This window comes from Pararge aegeria, chromosome Z (assembly GCF_905163445.1).
Source record: "Pararge aegeria chromosome Z, ilParAegt1.1, whole genome shotgun sequence".
NCBI classification, from domain to species: Eukaryota; Metazoa; Arthropoda; class Insecta; order Lepidoptera; family Nymphalidae; genus Pararge; species Pararge aegeria.
Genome location: NC_053208.1, coordinates 2,039,479 through 2,062,942, shown reverse-complemented (window position 1 = coordinate 2,062,942; position 23,464 = coordinate 2,039,479). Strand labels below are relative to the sequence as shown.

Sequence of the window (23,464 nt, the reverse complement as noted above, 5' to 3'; positions counted from 1 at the left end):
CAGAGACCGCTCCAAGGAAGCGATAAACACTTCCTTTAATGTAACTTGAGGTTGCTTCTATGATAATTGCGATTACCTACCGCGACTCTTGAGAGGGTTTGATCGCATTGTCTGTCTTACTGTTTCTCTGTATAGTAATAATTGTAAAAAAACAAAGCGGTGATAGTTTAGTAGTCAGGAATTCGGCATCAATTTTGTGGGGGCCGAGTTTAAATTCCAGCACGCGACACTAACTTTTCTGCAGTTATGTGCGATTTATAAATATCACTTGCTTCAGCGGTGAAGGAAAACGTCGTAAGGCAACCTATATTCCTCAGAGTTTGATATCATGTTCTCAAAGTCGTTCGGAGTCCATCAATCCGCATAAGGCCAGCGCAGTGGACCACGACCTTAAACATTTCTCTTGTGTGGGAGACCCCTGCCCTACAGTCAGTGGTGTGCATAGAGGGTATGCACAGGGTATGTTGATGATATAAAATAAAGAAAATCTCCAGTACGAGTTAGAAAAACCTTAAGGATTAGCATTGTAAGAGTTATAAAAAGCCTACCCTTAAGTACTCGTATATATAACTCGGACTGGAGATTTTCTTCATTTTATATCATCTGTATACCCTGTGCATACCCTCTATGCATGCCACTGCCTTCAGTGGGTCGTTAATTGATATGATGAGTATGATGATGAATAGCAGTAGGACCAAGCAGATTGTAAGTGACAACCCATCGCCTAAAGAAAGTGCAACACTTCGCAGGTCAGCACGCCCTGCGACGTGCCGACCTGTGCCCGTCAACCTGAGACGTAGGTTAAGCCTCATTATGCGCAGTATACGGAATTTTTCTTAGTTTTTATAATAATCACGGATTTCGGCAATGTAACTGGTTCTATCCAATAAAAAAAGAGACTGGAGCGACCTCTTTTTTCACAAAAGTCCGTGCATACAAATTCCGCCTGCCGGCCGTCCTTGCCGCACATCCCAGAGGATCTTATCGTGATGTTTTAAATATAACTGGCGCCGCGTCGCTCTGCATTTCAATCATTTCTTTTGGAGCCGCCGACCGCGTGCACGACTAATTCACGAATATTCGTCTACGCGTCGCCGTGGATTGAATAAATCCGTGCAAAACGAATACAATTGAAGTACAATGAACATTGACTGCCTCTTTGGTTTAGTGGTCAGCAGGTTCAACTTTGGATCATTAGGTCCTGGATTTGAATCCTTGGTCGGGCCAAACTTTATATAATGTGCCTTCTTTTTCTTTTTCGCTTCATTCGTCTTTATCACAACTGGAAAAAAATGTTTGTGTGATGAACATTAATGTTTTTTCAGTTACTGGATGTTTATCTGTATATTAGAAGTACTTTATGTACCTATTATAGTCATAAAAATATTCATTAGCTATCTTAGTACCCATAACACAAGCTACTCTTACTTAGGGGCTAGATGGCGATGTGTGTATTGTCATAGTATATTTATTATATTTTATCACCTGATGATACGCGTACCGGAGCGAAATGTTAAAAGTGAGTAAGAGCTAAGTAGAAGTGTATTTTGGAGGAACTTAGTGGAATCTGGAAGCGGAAATTGCCTACTGGTTGGAGCTTCAGCCTCCCTTTAGGGCAGACCGAGTTTTAAATATATATAAATAATAATAAATTCATTTATCTAAGCAATTAAAATATCATACTTAAACAATGAAGTCGTCACCTGCACGTCACAGTGCACCATAAGGTTGGAGAGGCCATGGGAAGTCAACCAATTCGGTGTCGCCCAGCATGGAATACTGACAAAACAGGTCATCATATCATCCCATTACCAGCCCTCTACATGGCATGGGTCTCCTCCCACAATGAGAAGTGGTTAAGGCTGTAGCCAGCTACGCTGGCCCAGTGCGGATTGGTGGCCTAAACGTGTAATGGGTTAGTAATGAAGATGACGACGATGAGCCGCACGAGCCAGGCCTGCACGACTCCTCATATACCCTCATTAAAGATAAAATTAATACTCCCACCTGCCAAAGCCACGGCAATAGGGAATAAGAGAAGTTTAGCCCAATTCAATTCTTTTATTTGCTTAAAACATTGTAGATATATTTATAGTCATAATCTAAATCTATGATATGCAAATCTTAATTTACACAAATTCATTTATATAATAACTAAAGAAAATCATCAAAATAAACAAAATCAAAACAATCAAAATAAGTCGGCTGAATATAATAAAAATGTCATTAATTTTTCAGTATGGAATAATAAATTTATAATCATGGAATGTCATTTAAAAATAACATATAAATTAAATTATTCTCAAATAAATTATATCATTTGTATATTATTTCCTCCTGTGCGCCAGTGCTCTGAGAGTAGATAAAGCTGTGGGAGAAGATAAATTTCGTCCAGAAAAAAGGTCTCCAGCCCATGATAGCCTTGCTATTCTGTATTTCACTTGACACAAAATTTAGCTAGCCTCTGTGAATAGTTGCCATCAAATAATGCTAATACAATTATTTTTTTATTAAGTAATGTGTGTCTGCCAACCGAGTTCATAGCATCTCTTATCAAATATGGAAACTTAAGATTAAATAATATGAACTTAGCTTATTTCGTTTCTTACATGAAATGTATACGTAAATGATACTGTGAAAATCTCCTACTAAGCAAGAATCAATAGGCAATATAAAAAAATTAATAGTCCAAAAAACACGGTTGGTATAAATAACCAAACGAAATTAGTTTCATTTTGTTTATAAAAGCGTATATATAGTTTTTCTAAAACTACTATAGCAAAATTAATTGTCTAACCGTTCACCATCAAATTTGTTAATATTAGAGAAATCGGCTAAAGATAATGGTCGGAAATTAAAATTAACATAATTCCTGCTTTATCGACTATAGATGAAAATTATAAAAAATAACAAAAATCTTATTTTGCAAATTAAAAAATGGAATAATCTTATCAAATTAGTGTATTGTCATCGGTTCTTAATATATCTACAAAGTTTGAACGAAATCAGACTATTTGAAGAGGGTCAAAATCAAGTCCAAAGGAGTCGGTTATGAACATACATATAGGTGAAGCTAATATAAAGCGTTTATAAACGATTTTGTAGTGTGTCACTAAGATTGTAAAATATGGATTTAACAGGTTATTTGGTGGCAACTTACTTACCACAGTCCCTGAATTAAAGCATCACGACTAGCAGAATCTAGCAGAATAGCTAAATCTGGTATCAAATGAGATACAGAAATCGCTAGCTGGTCGTAAGAGAACTCCCTCCGACAAAGTGTTTTCGATCGACCTAAAGCCGGCGCATTTAATATTTAATAAGACCCGAGCTTCATTAATATCGGAACAATCGACGCGCGATCAAGAGTCACGAACGCGCTTCCACTTCCGTTTCTCGGTACCTCGTGACTTCGTGAAGGCGTATGCATAGCGCGCATGTCGTGTAGAACAATGGAGTGCGTTCAGCAAGATAACATCCAGAAACGATAACCCGATTACACTGCCTTTAGTTTTAGTTTTTGAGTAAACAAACGTCAAATCCACAGATTTAAGAACACACAGAAGCCGTGTATACGACTAATATTGTAGCTTAATAAAGAATGAGTAGAGTATCACTATAGTACACTATATTAATATCATGTCTTTTATAATGTTTAATGTCATCTTTCATTCATTTGTCTTATAGTTAATGTAAGTGGCCCTGCCGTACTAACAAGATGTAAAATAAATAAACCACTTCACTTTAGTATTGTTTCTATAAAAGGCGTGATAGTGACTTTATTTCGTTTAGCAGTTGATAGTACTTATTTTACCTCTAAAGTTTACCATAGAATGAGGAAAATGGGCTAAGTTTGTAAGCTAGCAGCATTACGCGGGTGTGAAGCGAGATGAGCGACGGGCTTTTTCACTGTATTTTGGCCGAATGAGGGTACTGTATGTTATCAATTCTGTGGTCACATCGATAGCGTGGTCTTACTTTATGAACGACTGCTAAGCCCTTATAAAAAGCGGTAATCGCTAAAACAGGGTCTCAAGTAGGTATCGGTCAATCTTCTAAGCATCTTTTTAAAATTTATTCCGTGTTAATTTATTGATAGTTTAAAGAAATAATATTTGACTTACCGCGACTGTTTATGTCACGTGATGCCTGTGGGTGTTTCCGTATTAATTTAGGTTCTATTCAACACAAACTTCAGTGTCATCGCTGAGAGACTCAGCAACCAGTCAATGAATAATCTCTGGTATTGAGGCTGTGAATCTGATCAGTTGTACATCTGAACCCATTCAAATAAACATTGCCCTTTGATTTTATTACAATAAATAAAGTTAATTAATTATGTTTTTATGGATGATCCCCGCAATCTTGAATGTTGGTAGTGAATACCACTAAGCTCTGTAGCGGTATCCACATGACCAAACTAGATGGCGCCACAAATCATAATCATTTATTTGCAAAAAACATGTCAAATTATAGATGTTACAAAAAATTATACAGAACAGAGCACATTTAAAGACATGCAATTCTTAACAAAAAAATAATTAATAACATTCAGAATTAGATTAATTACAATTAATTTCATTAAGGCTATATAATTACAATTAATATTTAATTAGTTATGTTTTAGTTTATTTTGTGTATTTATTTCATAGAAAAGTGACGTTTGACAGCAGTGATTGCAATATTTACGCCTGTCGCATTGCTGTCGCGAGATACGTTATCACCCTGCAGTTCTTGAAACGGGAAGTAAGAGTTTGTTTAGATGTAAACAAAGATTCTGCAACGCACTAACGAAGTGTTAATAAAAATTGACGATATATACAACTTCCAAGGATTGATGGGGTACTCGGTCCCCGAAATTCCTTTAAAGCTTAGTGAATTAGGTTAGTCGTAAATAATATCTTAAATACAGATTGGGTACTTAATTTTTTTTTCGTTGAATAACGAAATCATTTAATGGGTTTCGAGATTGGGTGGTTTTAAAACCAAATCCTTTGTGCGATGAAATTTCCGCAGTCTGGTTCTTACATAATATTCCTGAAAAGATGCGCTATTCGACGCGCATTTCCTTTCATTCTAGGGCGTAGGCATTGGGCTGACAGGCTGAGATAGGAATTTATGAAATTCTACCGCGAAGGATGTTAAATTGGGGTAGAAAGATGTAATATAAATCCTAAGTTTCTAAAGGTAGTACAGTTAGATACAATCATCGTATAGTTAGTTACAAGTAATCAAATTCTTACCTGTAGAAGTATGTTTTAACTTTTAATGTACTTATAAATAATGTTTTCCGAGGGCTTCTGAAACAAATCCCTTTAGAGATATATGCTGTCCTTGTGCACGTCCTGTTCTTTTTATGTTAATTTTGGGTACTAAATAAATAAATATAAATTGAAGTAGGTCGTTCCGGGTTTGATTCCCGGCCGAGGCAAGTTGGGAATTTATAATTTCTAAATTTTCCCTGGTCTGGTCTGGAAGCTTCGGCCGTGGCTAGTGGCTACCACTCTTCTGACAACGACGCGATTTAGTGTAGTAACTTTTCTCTTGTTTCTGTGATAGGTTGCCCGGTAGATATCGCTTGATAAGGCCACCGTACCTCCCCAACATTTGTAATATTATCCTTGTTAAAGTTTTTATGATATTTGCGTTGTGCAATGGAGTGTATTAAATAAAATAAAAAGTGCACGAGTGTAAATTCCCACACAGAATTTACGTCTATATTTTTTTTACGTTGAGTTTGAAAATGATAACGTGTTTTTTTCCTATCTGCCTTTGACCTTCTAAAGTAAAACCCACTGAAAAGATCTCGAGCAATTTGTAATCATTCACCTTCAGCCTGCTTTCTGGAGATGGTTATAGGTTGCCTTTGACCGTGGAAAGGTTCCTAACCTCACGGGAAATCAGATTGTACCCGGACGAAGTACTGGCCAGTAATATATATTTTCCAGTAGTGTTTAAGAGAATAAAAACATTAACTTGATTGATATTTCTGATGAACAAACAAAGTTTCAATAAGGGTTCAAGTCTAGGGAATACAGCTTGTGTATAAAGCAAACAGAGAATACATACAGCCAGTAAATAAAGCAATCAGAGAAAATACATTTTTAATGTTTATTGTTTGCCCCTTCGATTGCCATGTAGCCATTGATTGTATTCAAGTCCCAAAGCGACTCGGTCAACCTTATTGATTAATAAGAACACGATGCGATGACGATTACATGATCATCTTGGGAGCAATAATTATCATCATCATTGCGTCCACTTCTTGACATATCGGTTTTATGTAGGTAGTTGTAAAATTCAAGATTCTGCGCCGTTTATCAAGAAGCTCTCAGCGACATGTTCAAACATGTTCAAGCTGCTTGATAAACTTGTCGTCGGTCTAGGTCGTTGAGGGTCGACCAACGCTGCGTTTACCGGTGCGGTTTTGCATTTCTAGCAACTACTAGGGACCCATAGGTTCTTCGGGTTATCTCGGTAACTTTAGTTTTACTACGGATCTTCTCATTCTTCTTGAGACATGGACTCATTAATTAAATAGAAATAAGAAACTTCAAGTTGAGGATTCCCCTTGATTTCCATGGGATCACCAAATTTTCAAACGTAAATCATATGAGGTTAGGTTCGTGTGTTGTTTCTTTTTAGTCATCACCATCATATCAACCCATTACCGGCCCACTACAGGGCACGGGCCTCCTCCAACAATAAGGCCGTATTCCATCACGCCGGCCCAGTGCGGATTGGTGGACTCCACACACCTTTTGAGAACATTGTGGAAAACTCTCAGTTTTATTCACGATGTTTTCCTTCACCATTGAAGCTAGGATATTTTAATTGCTTAAAACGCACATAACTTATTCTAAGTTCGAGGCGCGTGCTCGGATTCGAACTCGGCCCCCTGAAAGTGAAGTAGAAGCTATGCCCACTGGGTTATCACCGCTTCATAGTTTTGAGTACCAGCGGTATCTTCCAATATAGGCGGATTATAGGCCGCCCAGACAGGTATAGGATATCATTAAGTGGTAGTAGTAGCACAGACGACCCTGCTGGCCGTTCTCCGTTGTATTCCCTAGTCGCCACGTACGACACCGATAGAGGAGGGTGTTAATATTATATGTACATATACACGATAGCGAGGGTGGGGTCTGCTTTGCATAAGCTGCGAGACATTAATATGCTGTTCGTTTGTTCCAGCGCAATGCATCGCCCCGCTCGGTATGGAGAGCGGACTGATCGCTGACCGGGACGTGACGGCCAGCTCCTCGTACAACGACGGCAACGTGGGCTCGCAGAACGGACGGTATGTACTTATCCCTTAATCACACGTGCTGGCTATAGAACTCTCATTTTAGCTGACGGATCTCCTCCCACAATGTGAAGGGGTTAAGGCCGTAATCCAGCACGCTGGCTCAGTGCGGATTGGAGAACTTTCATCCATCAGGGTTCTTCAGGATGTTTTCCTTAAACGTTGAAGCAGGTGATGTTTTAATTGCTTTAAACGCACGTAAATTAGAAAAGTTAAAGGTGCGTGCTGGGATTCGAACTCGGCCTCCGAAAGTAAAGTCGAAGTCCTACCCACCGGGCTATCACCCATGTACCGCGTACAGCAGGGCTGCTATCTCAGTCCGAGGCCATGGGTTTGATTCCCACTACTGGAAAATATTCGTGCGATGAACATAAGTGTCTATATAATTGTTATATACACCTTTGTTACACAAATTTAATTGTACCTTTGTTGCTTTTGTCTCTTTTATTTTATTTTTCTTGTGTGCAATAAAGTATTTTTGATTGATTGATTGATTGAATTATATTATTCATAAAAATATTCATCAGTAGTCTTAGTACCCATAACACAAGCTACGCTTACTTTGGGGCTAGATGGCGAATGGCGATGTGTGTATTGTCGTCGTATGTTTATTTATTATTTATATAATTAATTACGTATTTTTTGTGAATATAGTGAAAATAAGAACTATGAGATTTTTCTTCAAAGTTTTAACCATCGTTTAACTGGTTAAGCGTCGCTAAATCGGCAGGCCACACCGCATTAATCTCCTATGTGCTTTACGGCTCGGTATTTCTCGCATACGAGTGCGGCGTGAATGCGTTGTTATTCTGAGGTTATTGCTATGTAGAGAGTAGGTAGGCCCTCCTTGTGGAGTTTGCATTCATCAGATGTAACGTCCGCTTTGTATCCGAGCCGCTGCAGAAATTCTAATGCAGTTGACGTGCCCACTCGATCTTGCACAGTGAAATATTTCCCAGTTTCAACACTTGACAACGTGAGAAGTTTACTGGGGTATCTTTAGTTGGTATATATATACGTTTAGCCTCTTTCTGACTTAAAAGTAAGCTAAAAGCTTACACAAATTGGTGGTAAAAAATTTTTTTTTATATATATTAATAGCGGGCAAACGAGCAAGTTGGTCACCTGATGATATGTGATCACCGCCGCCCATAAACATCTGCAGCACCAGAGGAGCCACCGATGCGTTGCCGGCTTTTAAAGAATTTGTTTATCCCCCCTCTTGGATAACCCTAGATTGTATTTTTGAGAAAACACATTAGATGGGAGATTGTTCCATAGTTTGCAAGTGTGCGGTAGAAATGATCTTGTATTTCGAACAGTAGAAGAATACCAGGCATCCAGATGATGAGGGTGGAATTAAAATACGCCTGCTAAAAACTGCAAAAATAGTTACCAAATTTTAATTTTTATTTTTGTATTATTCCATTACTAGTTATTCCTTGATCTCACCTGTTTGTAAGAGAGACAGTCTAACTGGCTGATCTGTTAGCATATCGGTTTCGACGCGACATCGTACTGGAACGCTAAATCGCTTGACGGAAGCGTCGGACTTAGAGACAGCCGACGCCTCCCACCAGACTAGTTAATATGTGTATGTAATACCTTAGGCTACTATTAATACTTTAGAAGTTAAGTACTGAATGGACTGAACTTGTCGACCACTCTGGCGAAGTGATCGGTGCTGTGGTCTTAAGTGGAGAGAGAGAGAGGGTTTGCTTCGTAGCGGTGGCAATTAGGACATTTTTAATTTTCGAATTTCCTCTGATCTCCTCTGGCTGCAGGCTTTGGCCGTGGCATGTATTACATGAAACTCTGTTGGTTGAGCTTAGAATAAATTAATAAATAAAACAAACTTGCTAGGATAAATACAACGTGTTACCGAATTACGAAATACTGTTGAAGGGTGCATAAGTATATTTCATGAGGAATCGCCCTGTAAAAATATTAAATCATAATAAGAATATTTATTTTTCCATACAAACTAATTCAAAACATTCGAAGTGTTTACTTATGACAACCCTATTGAAGATAAAAGACCGACACGCGCATTGTACCTACGCTACGCGCCGCGTAGATACCTAATAATGTTACACGCTTAATTTGAATTTTGCATGTGATGTTAGGGCGGTATAGTATTTCCTTCAGTGAAAACTATGGCTTACAATTAGCGTTTGGGTTTCACAGGCAAGTCTTAGAGGCAGTAAATATTGTACCTCTAAAGCATGTGAAGTGATATTTCGATTTGACGGCCGATTGGCCCAGTCGGTAGCGACCCTGCTTTCCGAGTCCAAGGCCGTGCGTTCGATTCTCACAGCTCAAAAATGTTGTGTGTGATGAACATAAATGATTTTCAGTGTCTGGGTGTTTATATGTATAAGTATTTATGTATATTATTTATCAGTTATCTTAGTAACCCTTACAAAAGCTAACGCTTACTTTGGGGCTAGATTGCGATGTGTGTATTGTCGTCGTATATTCATTTATTATTTCATTTACACGTTGTATAGGAAGTATAGACTTTTGCATTTTTAATATTAGTAGGGATACACACGAATATCGCGAATACGTTCAGGCATGGGAAGGCATTAAATTTGCATCCTCAATATCCTAAATGTCAGGACGTTAACAATCGGTATTTCCAAAGCATATATACGGAATCGAATGCAAACAGCGCCATGCCATTACGGGGGCGATCACGCGATTTTTCTACCGCCCCTATTTTTTTAACCCCCGTCGCATGCATTGGGGCTTTATAAATTTAACTTATATCCCTGTGTATTTGTCTTTGGCGACGTAGCTTCCAAACGGATGAACCGATTTTAATTATCTCGTTTTTCATTTAAATTTCAGGATTCGATAGAATAAATGTTATCAAAAGTTTATGTTATGGTTCCACTTGTTTCGATTCCCAAATCAAGCCGAAAAAAAAATTAAATATTCAATAAGGGTACTTACTATTTTTTTTGTTAGAAATTCCCAGCACCTGCTCGGATTTAGGAAATTAGGGGTGGATTTAGGAAATTAGGGGTGGCCATTTAATCAATCAATTTAATGTGAAAGTAAACGTTAATATAGCCCACCAATCCGCATTGGAGTAGCTTGGTGGGTCTATTATAGTAGTAGTAGACATTTCTGTGACGATGGCTCGTCCGGTGAAGTACGCCACGCTTATTTCTATCGCTAAGGAATATTGTTGCAATGTGTTCCGGTCTGAAGGGCGTCGTTGCCGGTGTTATAACAGGCAAATGAGACATAACACCTACAGCTCAAAATGATTGAAACAGAGCGGCATGTTGCACGACGTGTTACTTGCATGCCCTGTGAGGTGTTGGTAAATAAATAAATAATAAATAAATAAATATACTAGGACAGTACACACATCGCCATCTAGCCCCAAAGTAAGCGTAGCTTGTGTTATGGGTACTAAGACAACTGATGAATATTTTTATGAATAACATATACTAATAAAAATAATACTTTAAATATACATATAAACACCCAGACACTGAAAAATATACATGCTCATCACACAGACATTTTCCAGTAGTGGGAATCGAACCCACGGCCTGTGCCAATCGGCCGTCGGTCTGTTTATAGTCGATGGTTTTCCACTTACCATCCATCTGGTGGTCCATCAGGTCCAGGTGGGCCATCTGCTGTGTCCGGTAATTATTAATATAGATAAAAATATCTAAAACCTTATCTTATGTGAGACAGGACGCCAGTGTCCAAAAGTAAATAAGCTGTCCATAGTAATGCATGTAAATCTAAATTTGCTATTTAATATTGGATAGAAGCAGGCGTTACTTTTTGGAATTTCATTATAATTATATTATTTATACTAGCTATAGCCCGCGACTTCGTCTGCGTTTAATTTTGTTTTTTGATGTGGCATTCAATTTAGTTCTAGTTCTAAAAAAATAAAGTATTCAGCATCGCTAAGCCTTAAATGAGAGGTTTGCTGCTGTCCGCTGAGGAGTTCTGTCCTCTATCTCCAACCACATTCATCAGATCAACATAAAATTTGGGCAAAATTGAACACATATTATAAGCTCTATAGTACAAAAAAATTTATTTAAATCGGTTTTAATTTTTTCGGAGTTATGGTGTAAAATCACCAAACACTTTCATTCCCTCTCCCAAAGGAACCGAGCTTAATGTCGGGATAAAAAAAAATATCCTATATTACTTCTAACACTTCCAAGAATATGTGTACAAAGTTTCATGAGGATCGGTTGAGTAGTTTTTGCGTGAAAGCGTAACAAACAAACTTACATTCACATTTCTGCTCCTACTGTTCGCGGAGTATATATAGCAAATTAAGCTTAATTTTCATAATATTTGCTATTTAAACTTTACAGCAAGTAGAGAAGGCTGCATAGTGTACTCAGTTTATAACTTCTTCATTCTTTATAAGCAACATGTCAACATAAGCCGTGATAGCCTAGTGAAAAGGGCTTCGGTTTCACTTTCGGGGAGCCGAGTTTGAATCCCTGCACGCAACTTTATCAAAATATAGCTTGCTTCAACGGTGAAGGAAAACATCGTGTGGAGTCCACCATTCCGCACTGGGCCAGCGTGGTGGACTACGGCCTTTACCCCTTCTCACTGTGGGTTGAGACCCGTGCCCGGTAGTGGGCCGATAATGAGTTGATTTGAGGTCATCTTCCGATAAATGTCTTACAAAAGCTGCCGACCAGCCCGGCGACATTACTATCGCCCGGTTATTGGGCAGCAAATTCACCAACTTCCGAAATCGCATAGAAAATTATTGCGTATATGTCAACAGTGCGCGGACATGGCGCCGACATGTAGTATTAATATACTATTAACTTTAGTTACAAATCTTGGAAAGGTCAGAAAGTTGTTGCCTCGCTAGCATCTAGAACAAGATGTTATGGGTTTATGTTTACGATTGTCGGTTGGCTGACTTAACGAGCGCTTTCGTGTTAAGCTATCGATCACTCCAAATTGCCTCTTTGGTTTTGCGTTTAGAATGTGTAGAAAGTCTACTGATAACAAGATTCAATTCGCGGGTGGAGCAAAATCTTACAGGGTGGTAAGCGATGATGCATTCTTATATGGAAGCGAATTAGCCTTTTGGGGTTCAGCATTTATTTTTAACTAGCTATTGCCCGCGACTTCGTCTGCGTTTGATTTTGTTTTTGGATGTGGCATTCAATTGAGTTGTAGTTCTAAACAAATTTAAAGTATTCAGTATCGCTATGCTTAAATGAGGGGTTTGCTGCTGTCCGCTGAGGAGTTCTGTCCTCTATCTCCAACCACATTCATCAGAACTACACAAAGTTTGGGCAAAATATTATAACTACTATAGTACTAAAATAAAATTAAAATCGGTAATAATTTGTCGGAGTTATGGTGTAAAATCGGCAAACATTTTCATCCCCTCTCCCAAAGGAACCGAGCTTAACGTCGGGATAAAAAGTATCCTTTATTACTTCTAACACTTCCAAGAATATGTGTACAAAGTTTCATGAGGATCGGCTAAGTAGTTTTTGCGTGAAAGCGTAACAAACAAACTTACATTCACATTTATAATTATAATAATATTATTAGGGATTTTTAATTAACAAATTCCCCGACCGGTTTACAAGACACGCCTTAGAATATAATTGAAGATACTACAAAGAAAGTCGAAGACGTCCAGCGGCTGAGATGACGTCATCATCATCATCATCATTATCATCCAACCCATTACTGGCCTACTACAGAGCGCGGGTCTCCTCTCAGAAAGAAAAGGTTATAGGCCGTAGTCCACCACGCAGGCCAAGTGCGGATGGTTAGACTTTACACGCCGTGGAGAACACTGGGGAAATACAACTATGGGGGGAGGGTATGCAGATGATATAACATGAAGAAAATCTTTAGTACGAATTAAAAAAAAACTTATGGTTAGGTATTTTCAGAGTTATAAAAAGCCTACCCTTAAGTATTTATAATTCGTACTGAAGATTATCTTAATTTTATATCATCTGCATACCCTCTATGCACGCCACTGATCTCAGACATGCAGGTTTCCTCACGATGTTTCCTTCACCGTTTAAAGGATATTTAAATAGCTTAAATTAAAAACGCACATAACTCCCGAAAAGTACAGTGGTGCGTACCAGGACTAGGTCGTCACGTAAGAAAAGCCCGAACCCTTACCCACTAAGCTATCACGGATCTCTCATATAAGTAATGCTCTTTATCCCACTAAGCAAAGTCGGCAAACAATGATCTAATCTTTGAACATGTTGTATTTAAAGCCCGTAACTAAAGTAAACGGAGACGATTTGACCCATCACAAAAAAGTGATTGTGCGCTCAAGAGGCATAGTGATAGAGTTGAATATCAATTAAAACGTTGGTGTATGAAGTAGTGAAATGAGTGTACGGGATGATATCAATTACGAGAGCTGCTCCTTAACGCATCATTGATATCACGGGCGACCAAATCGATTGTCGGAGTCGGGACATACTTGTAATTTTGTTGATAATTAGCTGTCGCCCGCGTTTTTCGTCAGCGTTTTGAACAAATCCCGCGGGAACGGTTTGATTTTCTGGGATGAAAAGTGGCCTAGTTACCCTCCGCCCTTTCAACTAACTTTTTTCCAAAGATCAACTACATTGGTCGCTTAAGCACAAACAAACAAAGGTAACGATTCCAAAGTAAAAAATGTGTCAAAAGCATGGTCTCTCTCTCTCATCTCTTTAAAGGTCCATTTGAACCAAATAAGCGTTTTAAGGTAGATTGTTATTAGACTTTTTTTTATTATTATTCATTTTTTTAAATTCAATTAGTGCGGTTAATACCAATTACACTAATTAAATACATAGCAGATTAAATTATACAGATTAGAACGAGAATAAAGAAAGAAAGAAATAAAAACAAAAAACATAATTATATCAATTCAAATAACTTTACAATAGTTTTACCTACTAGTAATTATGCTATATTCTTACGCAATCATGTTAAGCCAAAAACATGGTGCTATTACATTTCTCACAGCAATGGTTGACAACGGTGTTCCAAGTCCCAAGGCACACTCACACACAGTCATATCGCACCCCTTTATCAAAACTGTTCGAACACAAAAATGCGTTATTTTTGCTAACTAAGAAACAAGAATTTTATTTTAGCACATACGATTAAATGCTGTAGAGATCTATAGCAAGATTCTATTGGATCGAAGCAGGCGTTACTATGCAGAAATCCATGATATATCACGAAAATTATGTTTCATTTTCTATACTCCGCGAAAGTGTTATTTCCAAATGAACCACCAATCAGACTTTATGACCAAAAGTTTTAGTAGTAGTAGAACCATTAGATTCTATTAGATAATCCCATTGAAGGAACAAACCCCGGGCATGGTCATGGAGCTTTTTCGAAAATAGATTAATACTTTCCCTTGAAAACTATTCCAAAGATAGAACGCCATAAGCCAGAATTAGAATCTAAAATAGGCCAATTAAGAGTAACACCCACGCTTTTAATATCTTATCAATCATGACAAAAACAATAATATAGTTTGCCAAATAAATAAAGAATTTTAAATAGAAATTATTAATTGAGGATGGTCTGGTTTCGGAGCGAAACTTGCGTTGACAATAATCGGAACAATTCGAAAGATATGTTTGGTTGGAGTACAAGGACTGAAGAAATATCAATTGCACCGTCTCCTGCTTTTCGCGGCGTATTGCAAATTAGGATTCATTTCAATTGTACATCATGGCAGGCCGCAACGTAACGCCTCTATCCAGCATCAATAAAGCCTTTGTCCTAAATGATATCCCAAATTACTGAACGTAGAAATTTGAATCTTTGAGAAAATATTCGTTGAGCACCGAGTAGGTGTAAACAGTGGAAACGATATCTTTTAATTCTACCTTCCATCAATAGGTTTTACGCTGCTGGACTAAAGGCCTCGGATTTACCCATAATCATCACGCTGGGCAGACGGGTCGGTGATCGCAGTAAATTGTAGTGGTAGCACAGCAGACGCTGCTGCCCGTTCTCTGTTATATTCCTCTAGTCGCCTCGTACGACTCTCGAACAGGAGAGATGGAATAATTTAAGCTAGGAGAGTTTATAGGCGATGGTTTTACACTTACTGTTCGACCAAAAAAAAAAAAAAAAATATCCACAGATGTTTGTAAAACTACGGGGTGTTATAATTTTGACATTTGTGTGTGTGTGTGTGACATCGTAGCACGTAGCATAGATTTTTTTTAAGGTTAATAGATGGGTTTGTTCTGGGCTATGTAGGATTCTCCAAAATGGCCGCCACTACAAAATGGCAGATTACATAATTTTTCGCAACTCCCAATCTCAAATTTTTAATTTATGTCATACCTTTCAAGCTATATAACTATCCGCTGCCTGCGGGTGAAACCGACGGCAAATAAATCTAACGCGAGATTGTAAGTTATCGGAATGGATTCTACAGGTTTTGAGATGAGAAGAACTTGTTCTTTGGAGGTAGACCCCCGAAGTTGTTAACTTCCTCTTGTTGAACTCTTAGTGATAGTTGTTTTGCTTCGACCCCACCACCAAAGCGTAACGGCTTAACAAGCCGCGTCGTCGCCCAAGTTTAATTAAACCCGCGCAAGTCAATGCACTAATTGCACAAAGTCAGGTGCTCAACGAAACGAATGCGAGAATTAACTAATTATAACTCACTAATTAAAGGTTCGTGGAGTAAACTTATTGATCTGTCACAAACAACGCTCAACCAAACGAATTGAGATATCTGCTTTCGCTAACTTCGCTTTGTCGTACTATTCCTAAGGAGTTTAAAAAGGCAAACGACTACAACATCTCCCGTACTTTGCTAACTTTTAACTCTCAGCGCGTCTTTCAGCACGGGGTGCGTTCACAAGATTATCGCCATGTGGAATAATAGTACTTATAATATCACTATCCCTACTAATATTATAAATGTGAATGTAAGTTTGTTACGCTTTCACGCAAAAACTACGAAACCGATCAACATGAAACTTTGTATACATATTTCTGAAGGTATTAGAATTAATATAGGATGCTTTTTATCCCGAAATTATGCTCAGTTCTTTTGGGAGAGTGGTAGAAGGTGTTTGGCGATTTTACACCATAACGCCGTCAAATGATAACCGATTTAAATAATTACTTTTGTACTTTAGGGGTTATAATGTCTGTTGAATTTTGCCCAAATTTCGTGTAGATCTGATGAATGTGATTGAATTGTGTCCCCTATGGACACAACTCCTCAGCGGACGGCAGCCAACCCGTCATTTAAGGCTTAGCTATCCTAAATACATAAAGTGCGTAGAATTACACCTAAATCGAATGCCACATGTCTTTCGAAAAACAAAAACAAAAGCAGACGAAGTCGCGCGCAACAGCGGGCAAAAACAATAATAATTAGGTACTCTGAAGGCAGAAATTCTAATTTGTAATTATTTTGTACATTAATTGTTAATTTCATGTAATTTAATTTTTTATCTCATGTAAGTTTTTTGATTACGTTTTTGATTATTGCTGTTTTCAATTATTCTGTTATATAATAGTGTAGATGGGTCATAGTTACCTAATAAAGAATTATTATCATTAAGATTTTTAAGGCTGGCTGCGTGTGTTCCACAAAGGTAGGTCACACTGTCACCCTACGCGGCACTACACGCGTCAACGAGCAGCAATGAGTGACGTCATGCAGATTGATTACTGCGGCGCGTCTCAAAAACTCGAAACGCACAAATGGACCGAATGACTGCACAATATACTTTTTTTTCTGTCATTTAATTGGCTGTATCATAGCTGGCCAAGAAATTATATCGTTCTTTCGTATGTATCATCATATCAACCCACGGCTCTGCTCCCACAGCGAGAAGGGGCTGAGGCCGTAATCCACCACGCTGGCCAAGAGCGGATTGGTGGACACGTTCGTAGGGAAATATATGTAATTAATATAATATTAATGAAGTATATTATATTATTTCATTAAAATATTAATATTAATTAAACATATTATAGAATCAATTTCGCTAAGTAACGAAAACAATAGCGGTCTCAAAAATGCAATATGTACACTTCAAAACCATTTTCGGGGAATTCGTTACTGCACGATTTATGAATGTCTTAACGACAAGGCTGCTTGGAGCCGCTACGCTCTCATCTCTAACAAGATAGAAAAATGCTACAGATTGTCAAGCAGTGCCTGATTGTTAAAATTGTGTTAAAAAATAGCAATCTTCTCAGTTTTTTCTCGGCTTTTTCTCGGCAGAAACTGCCTTCCGAACCGGTGGTACAGTCACTTAACGTTTCAAATGTGCTTATAAACTAGGCCTACTTGAAATACAACATCTAATAACAAAATTTCTAAATTACGAAGAAACGTGTCTTACAAAATATTTTTTGCGGTAAATTAAAATGGGTTTCATCTATAGAAACACACTTTGACTTGCGACATTTAAAAGTTTTGCCGAAACGATGGCTGCCGGCCATTGCGGCTGAACATGAGTTCAGCAACAGTTAAAAAAAGTTCGCTACTTTTGTAAGATTTCGTTACGAAACGCACGTTTTCGCTACTTGTGAAATTTATTCCCTTAAAAGGATTTCAAAACGACTGTTTCGTCTACCTACCGGGCGCAGTCTTAAGGATTTGACTAGGGCGTGACATGAGATTAGTCGACTTTAGAACGTATTTAACTAAAACGCGATCTTCTAAGTTGCAGCTCTGTGAGTATATACATAACATGATATCGAAGGAAATATTAGAACTTTGTGTTCAAACACTGTATTAAAACAAATTTATAAAAAAATATAAATATATTATATCAATTCGTGGTAATACTATGCAATTGATAAATATCAAGGCTGCTTGGAAGAAGGCCGCCCCGCAGAAAAATTATAGCAAAAAACAAAATTATCTACTTCCGGACCGGTGGTAGAGTTACTACAAGCACTCACTAGACTTTTTTATACAACTAAAAAGCAAGAAATAAATATTTTCTAATGTTTTTTAAGTCGGTGCAAAGTAAAATGAAGAAAATTACTAAGTATAGAAAAATATGCGATAAACCTTTTTTTAAGTCGGTTAAAAAGTGATTAAAAACTAAGCCCCACAACAGTTAAAATCATCATACTTCTTTGGTAGTCTGGTAAAACACGTGTTTTACAAAACATCGTTTGCGGTAAATTAAACTGGCTTTCATCTATAGAAACACAGTTTGACTTGCGACATTTAAAAGTTTGGCCGAGACAATTGCTGTCGGCCTCTTGTTCAGCAACAGTTGGATAAGTTCGCTACTTTTATACGATGTCGTTACGAAACGCTCGTTTTCGCTACTTTTTGTGAAATTTATTTCCTCAACAGGATTTCGAAACAACTGTTTCGACTGTTACTACCAGGCGCAGTGATAAGGATTCCACTTTAGCGTGACGTGAGCCGAGTGAAATAAATGTTTGTTACAGTAAATATATAAATTGGGTAAATAATTAAACTTTAGATAACTATAAATTCATATTGGCCAGATATTTTATTGAATTGATTAGGATTTTTACAAATACACAAATAATTATTATTAAATTATTAGATAGCTTTCAAGAAACAGTTATAATTATATTTGATTGTTAACCAAGATACACTTCAGTCCTACATGGACTCGAACGATGCAAAGGTACCTCCCGCTGTCTTAGTCGTACTATCATGTTTTTTTATTTGCGTTGCATCAAAAAGAATAGTAACTAAAGCTTCTTCTTCTTGCCCATATTATATGAGATCGGTAAAACAAATCTTCTTCAAACTGGATCTGAACTTGTGAAGATCGCTTTGTTTCGTTCGATTATATTTTTATTACATTTTATCACCAAGAAAAGATCCTGGGAAATCCTTAAAATTAATAGTAATGAATGCATTGAATGAAAAGATTTCATTTATGATTCAGGTGTTCGTAGTTTTTTGGTTGTTGTAGTAAATTTATAGTACATATTTGACTCAGGTTTTATATACTACTAGCATAAGCCAGCCACTTCGTTTGCATTTGTTTAGGATTTTAAAGAATCGCGTAGGAACAGTTGATTTTACCACTTTGTAACGTCTAACTCCTAGAAGCAAGTTATAAGCAGTTTGAAAATAACACTTGGTTTTAATCATTCGGAAACTGTACCCTTGTACATTTTTAGGATACAAATTATCCTATGTTCATATCATATCTTTGACCCAACTTCATTAAGATCAGCGAAGGTTGAATTAAACATAGATAATAAATGAAAAGACGGACAAACTTTCCGAATCAACAATATTACGGTTTCATACTAGCTGTTATACGTTTTTACTCCCTATCACAATCTACTTATAATAATCGAGAGATGTGTGACTTAGAAGCAGCCCCAAGAAATTGTCGATTGCGATCGACTTAAGACAGAAAATATATCAAATTCAGTGACCAAATTAGGAGGCTTGATGGAGAATTTAGCTAACGTTAATTTCAGCTTCTTAACAGTCGTAGTTTAGTCGCATGCAGTAACAAAGAAAATTCTTAGCATTTTATTAAGAAGTCACGTTCTCATATACTCGTATGTGGCATGCGCGTACATATAAAGCAACGTGAAGTTTTAATTGAGTTGGTTGCTACTGTCTTCTCAGGAATTCTGTTCCGCTCTAATTAGTTTGCGATAAGCGTTGTATATTATCAGTCAGTCAGCGTTTAAGGCCGTAGTCCACCACCCTGGCCCAGTGCAGATTGGTGGACTCCACACAACTTTGAGAAAATTATGGAGAAGCATGCATGTTTCCTTACGATATTTTCCTTCACCGTTGAAGCAAGTGATATTTCAATTGCTTAAAACGCACATCACAAAATTAGGCGTGCGTGCAGGGATTCTAACTCAGCGCCCGAAAGTGAAATCGATGTCCTACCCGGCTTTCACCGATTCGCACCGTTTTTATATAGAAGACGAGCGTACCCAGCCCGCTTCACCGGGCTAGATTTTGCTTTATTTTATTTAAACAATAAACTTACATCATTTATTTCTCTCCGTATTCATTCTCTTCTATTCTCTTCTGGAGCGGGTGAAGATCATTATCTACACCCATGTACACCCAACAATAGAATATCATCATAGTAAATAAAAGCTGTATTTACAGTTTGACAGTTCAAAAATAGGAGTGCTCCGACCGTCACCAAACTTTACAGGGTTACTCGCCAGGTCAATCCGGATATTTCCTGAAAATTTCATTGAAATCGGTCCAGCCGTTTCGGAGCCTATACGAAACATACCCACACACTTTCTCTTTTATATATATAAATATAGAAGATAGATGGTTTAATATATAGATTATCTTCACCATCCCTGGGCAGAGGTAACTACTAATGATACAACCTATCCAATAAAAAAAGATTAAATATATTCATATTTCATGGATATAACTTGAAAAATGACAGACTGTCATACGAACTTAAAAGACCAATTTTTTTGTTTATTCACCCTCAAGGGTTACTTTTTGGGGTGAATTTTCAAAAAAATCCTTTCCTTTCGGTTTAGGCTGTGCGTTGATTATCACTCAGTCGGGACTTTAAATTTTTATATATATAGATACTATTTTAATATTAATTTACAGTTTTTTTAATCACAGGATGTGGCTGTAAATATACAAAAGGCTTTTCAGATAACGCTACCTTAAACTTACAAATGAGGTCAAATGATTAAGTATAGTCGCGACGCGTATACTTTTTGAACATATTAAAAGTATCAAATAATCGCGAGTGCCCATTGTGGCATGCCGGGTAATCTTTTGGACCTGCAAAGCTGACGGAAACGCAAGTTTTAGACATATAACTTATACCCGTTTTGATTAAATCTAGGAATCACATTAATCTGTCGCCTCGTGATTTAGGTGATTCCCAGAAAAAAAATGTTTCACGAACTCATTTGTGACGTCCTACGACGTTAGGCGCTGTCTAATTCGGAGGATCGTAAAGTTTAGGGAACACTAGACAGATGTTCTCTCAATAAGTTCAAAGTTTATATAAAACGTAAGCTTACAGAAAAATCCTATTATAACATTAAGGATTATTTAAACGATAAAAAAAAGCTTGGGTGTGAATTGCTCTAGCTTCATAGCTTAATTTAATTTTACTGGAAGATGGTGATAACAAAAAAATAAATTTACCTGGCTAAGTTTGTTATGGGCTCTTCTTAGACCAGGGCGCGTTTGGAACCCTAGTAGCTTTAGATTTAAGTTGGCGAACGAAGTTATCACCATCCCGTTACAATTATGTAAACAAATATGTATGAACGCTTCATAAGTGCCTGTGATAGGCCTACATGAATATAGAAATTTTGAATTTTGAATTTTTGAATTTTGATGATTATTATTTTTTTTTTCTAATATTATCTGCAATCAGTCGCGAGACTATACCTAATCAGATGTGCTGTAAAAAAATATGAACTCGGTTTTTTTCATATAAAATATGAAAAATATGATTATAAAAACACAAAATACCACCCTTTGTGGCAAGAACCATAGACAATTTGGATTATTTGAGTTGCCTAATAAAAATCGATTGGTGGAAGTTAAATGTATGTCTAGGAATCTTCTTTGTTTACATGTTACTTACTTAGGAATTGCCTTGGCCGTTGTTAGTGAAAACGAGCATTAGTATATATTGTGGCTTTGGCATACCGGTCAGCCGTCCGGTATCAATACCTAGTAAGTAATTACAAGTAATTTTGGAACTTATTTACGTAATGCACGGTTTAGCCGACTGTGGTTATTGTAGACTCGAGTAACACACTAATTGCGTGTAATTTATGAATAGTATAAATAAATTGAATAAAACTGTATATTTACCCTGTAATGCGGCTGCCCACAATACACTCTATACTCGGCATCCCAAATGCTGGTCAGCCGCAAGGTTTCTTTTATTCGGATGTTGCGGATGAAATTTTCATCGTCAACGCATTACTGGCCCACTAAAAGTCACGAGTCTCCTCTCAGAATGGGTAGGGTTGAGGCCGTAGTTCAAAACGCAGACTAAGTGCGTATTGGTAGACTTTCACACGCCGTTCAAAACATTACAAAGAACTCTCAATCATACAGGTTTCCTCACGATGATTCCTTCACCGTTAAATCCAGTAATATTTTAATTGATTTAATTAAAAACGCTCATAGCTTCGAAAGGTTAAGGGTTGCGTGCCAGGAAATTCTCAATCACTACTTTGAGATTTAGGCAACCTGCCACATTGGTTTTTATTCCACTAAAAGTTAGCCCTTGACTGCATGCAATGGCTCACCAGCTGGTAAGAAGTGACGCCGTCTTCGATGGTAGCGGGCTTACCTGTTAATCTTATGGCAATTATTATATTAAACCCATAACCCTAATCGGCTTTTACGCGTCATCGTACCGGAACGCTAAAACGCTTTGCGGCACGTCATTTTCTGTAGTATGGTAACTAGCTACGGCCAAAGCTTCCTACCAGACTAGACAAGAGAAAATTCCCAATATGCCCTTGAATGAACCCTAGACCTCTTGCTTAAAAGCACGCTCGTCACTGCGCCAGGGAGGTCGTCAAAAAAAAAAACTGTGAACACCGTGAGTGTTCACAGTTTTTTTTTCCGGGCTTCCGTCTAAACAGCCGGCCGGGCGCAATGGAAACGTGCGCTAAGCCTTCCAGTAAGGTGGAATACATTGAGGCGAAGTAAAGTCCGGAGTAAGTTAATCCGGCTTAGCGCTTATCGGCGGGTGACTGTAATCGGTCATTGTAGAGGCGAGCTTTCTTTGAGCCCTCCCCTTAATTCAGTTCACAGGACACGACAGTTTTAGACTGTCTAGAAATTGTAGAATTTCCAAGGAGACCTAGTATGGTTTCGGTATCAATTTATGTTTGCATGTCGAATTGTATTGTGTACTTTTATATTGTTGAAATAGTTAGTAGCCCGCCTTTAGTCTACATTACTCGGTCTGTTACGTTGTCATGGAGTCCTACACCTATAGGCTGAGAGAGAGGCCATATTTTGTTTATTGCTCTTTACCACATGACGCGTAAACAATGATCCTGCTAATATAAAAAATGCGAAAGATTGTTTCTACGGATGGATGTTTGTTACTCTTTCACGCAAACACTACTGAACCAATTTTACTGAAATTTGGAGTGATAGTTTAAAATCTG

The 23,464-nt window shown here is 37.6% G+C and overlaps 1 protein-coding gene across 2 annotated transcripts in view; it reads left to right on the top strand.

Moving 5' to 3' along the window:
• LOC120636415 (discoidin domain-containing receptor 2-like) overlaps positions 1 to 23,464 on the top strand; it is a 146,047-nt gene that overhangs the window by 87,627 nt on the left and 34,956 nt on the right. For both annotated transcript variants that reach the window (XM_039907889.1, XM_039907888.1), the window contains exon 3: positions 7,195 to 7,300. In XM_039907889.1, the coding sequence (XP_039763823.1) occupies positions 7,195 to 7,300 (106 nt within the window). The remainder of the gene's footprint in view (positions 1 to 7,194; positions 7,301 to 23,464) is intronic.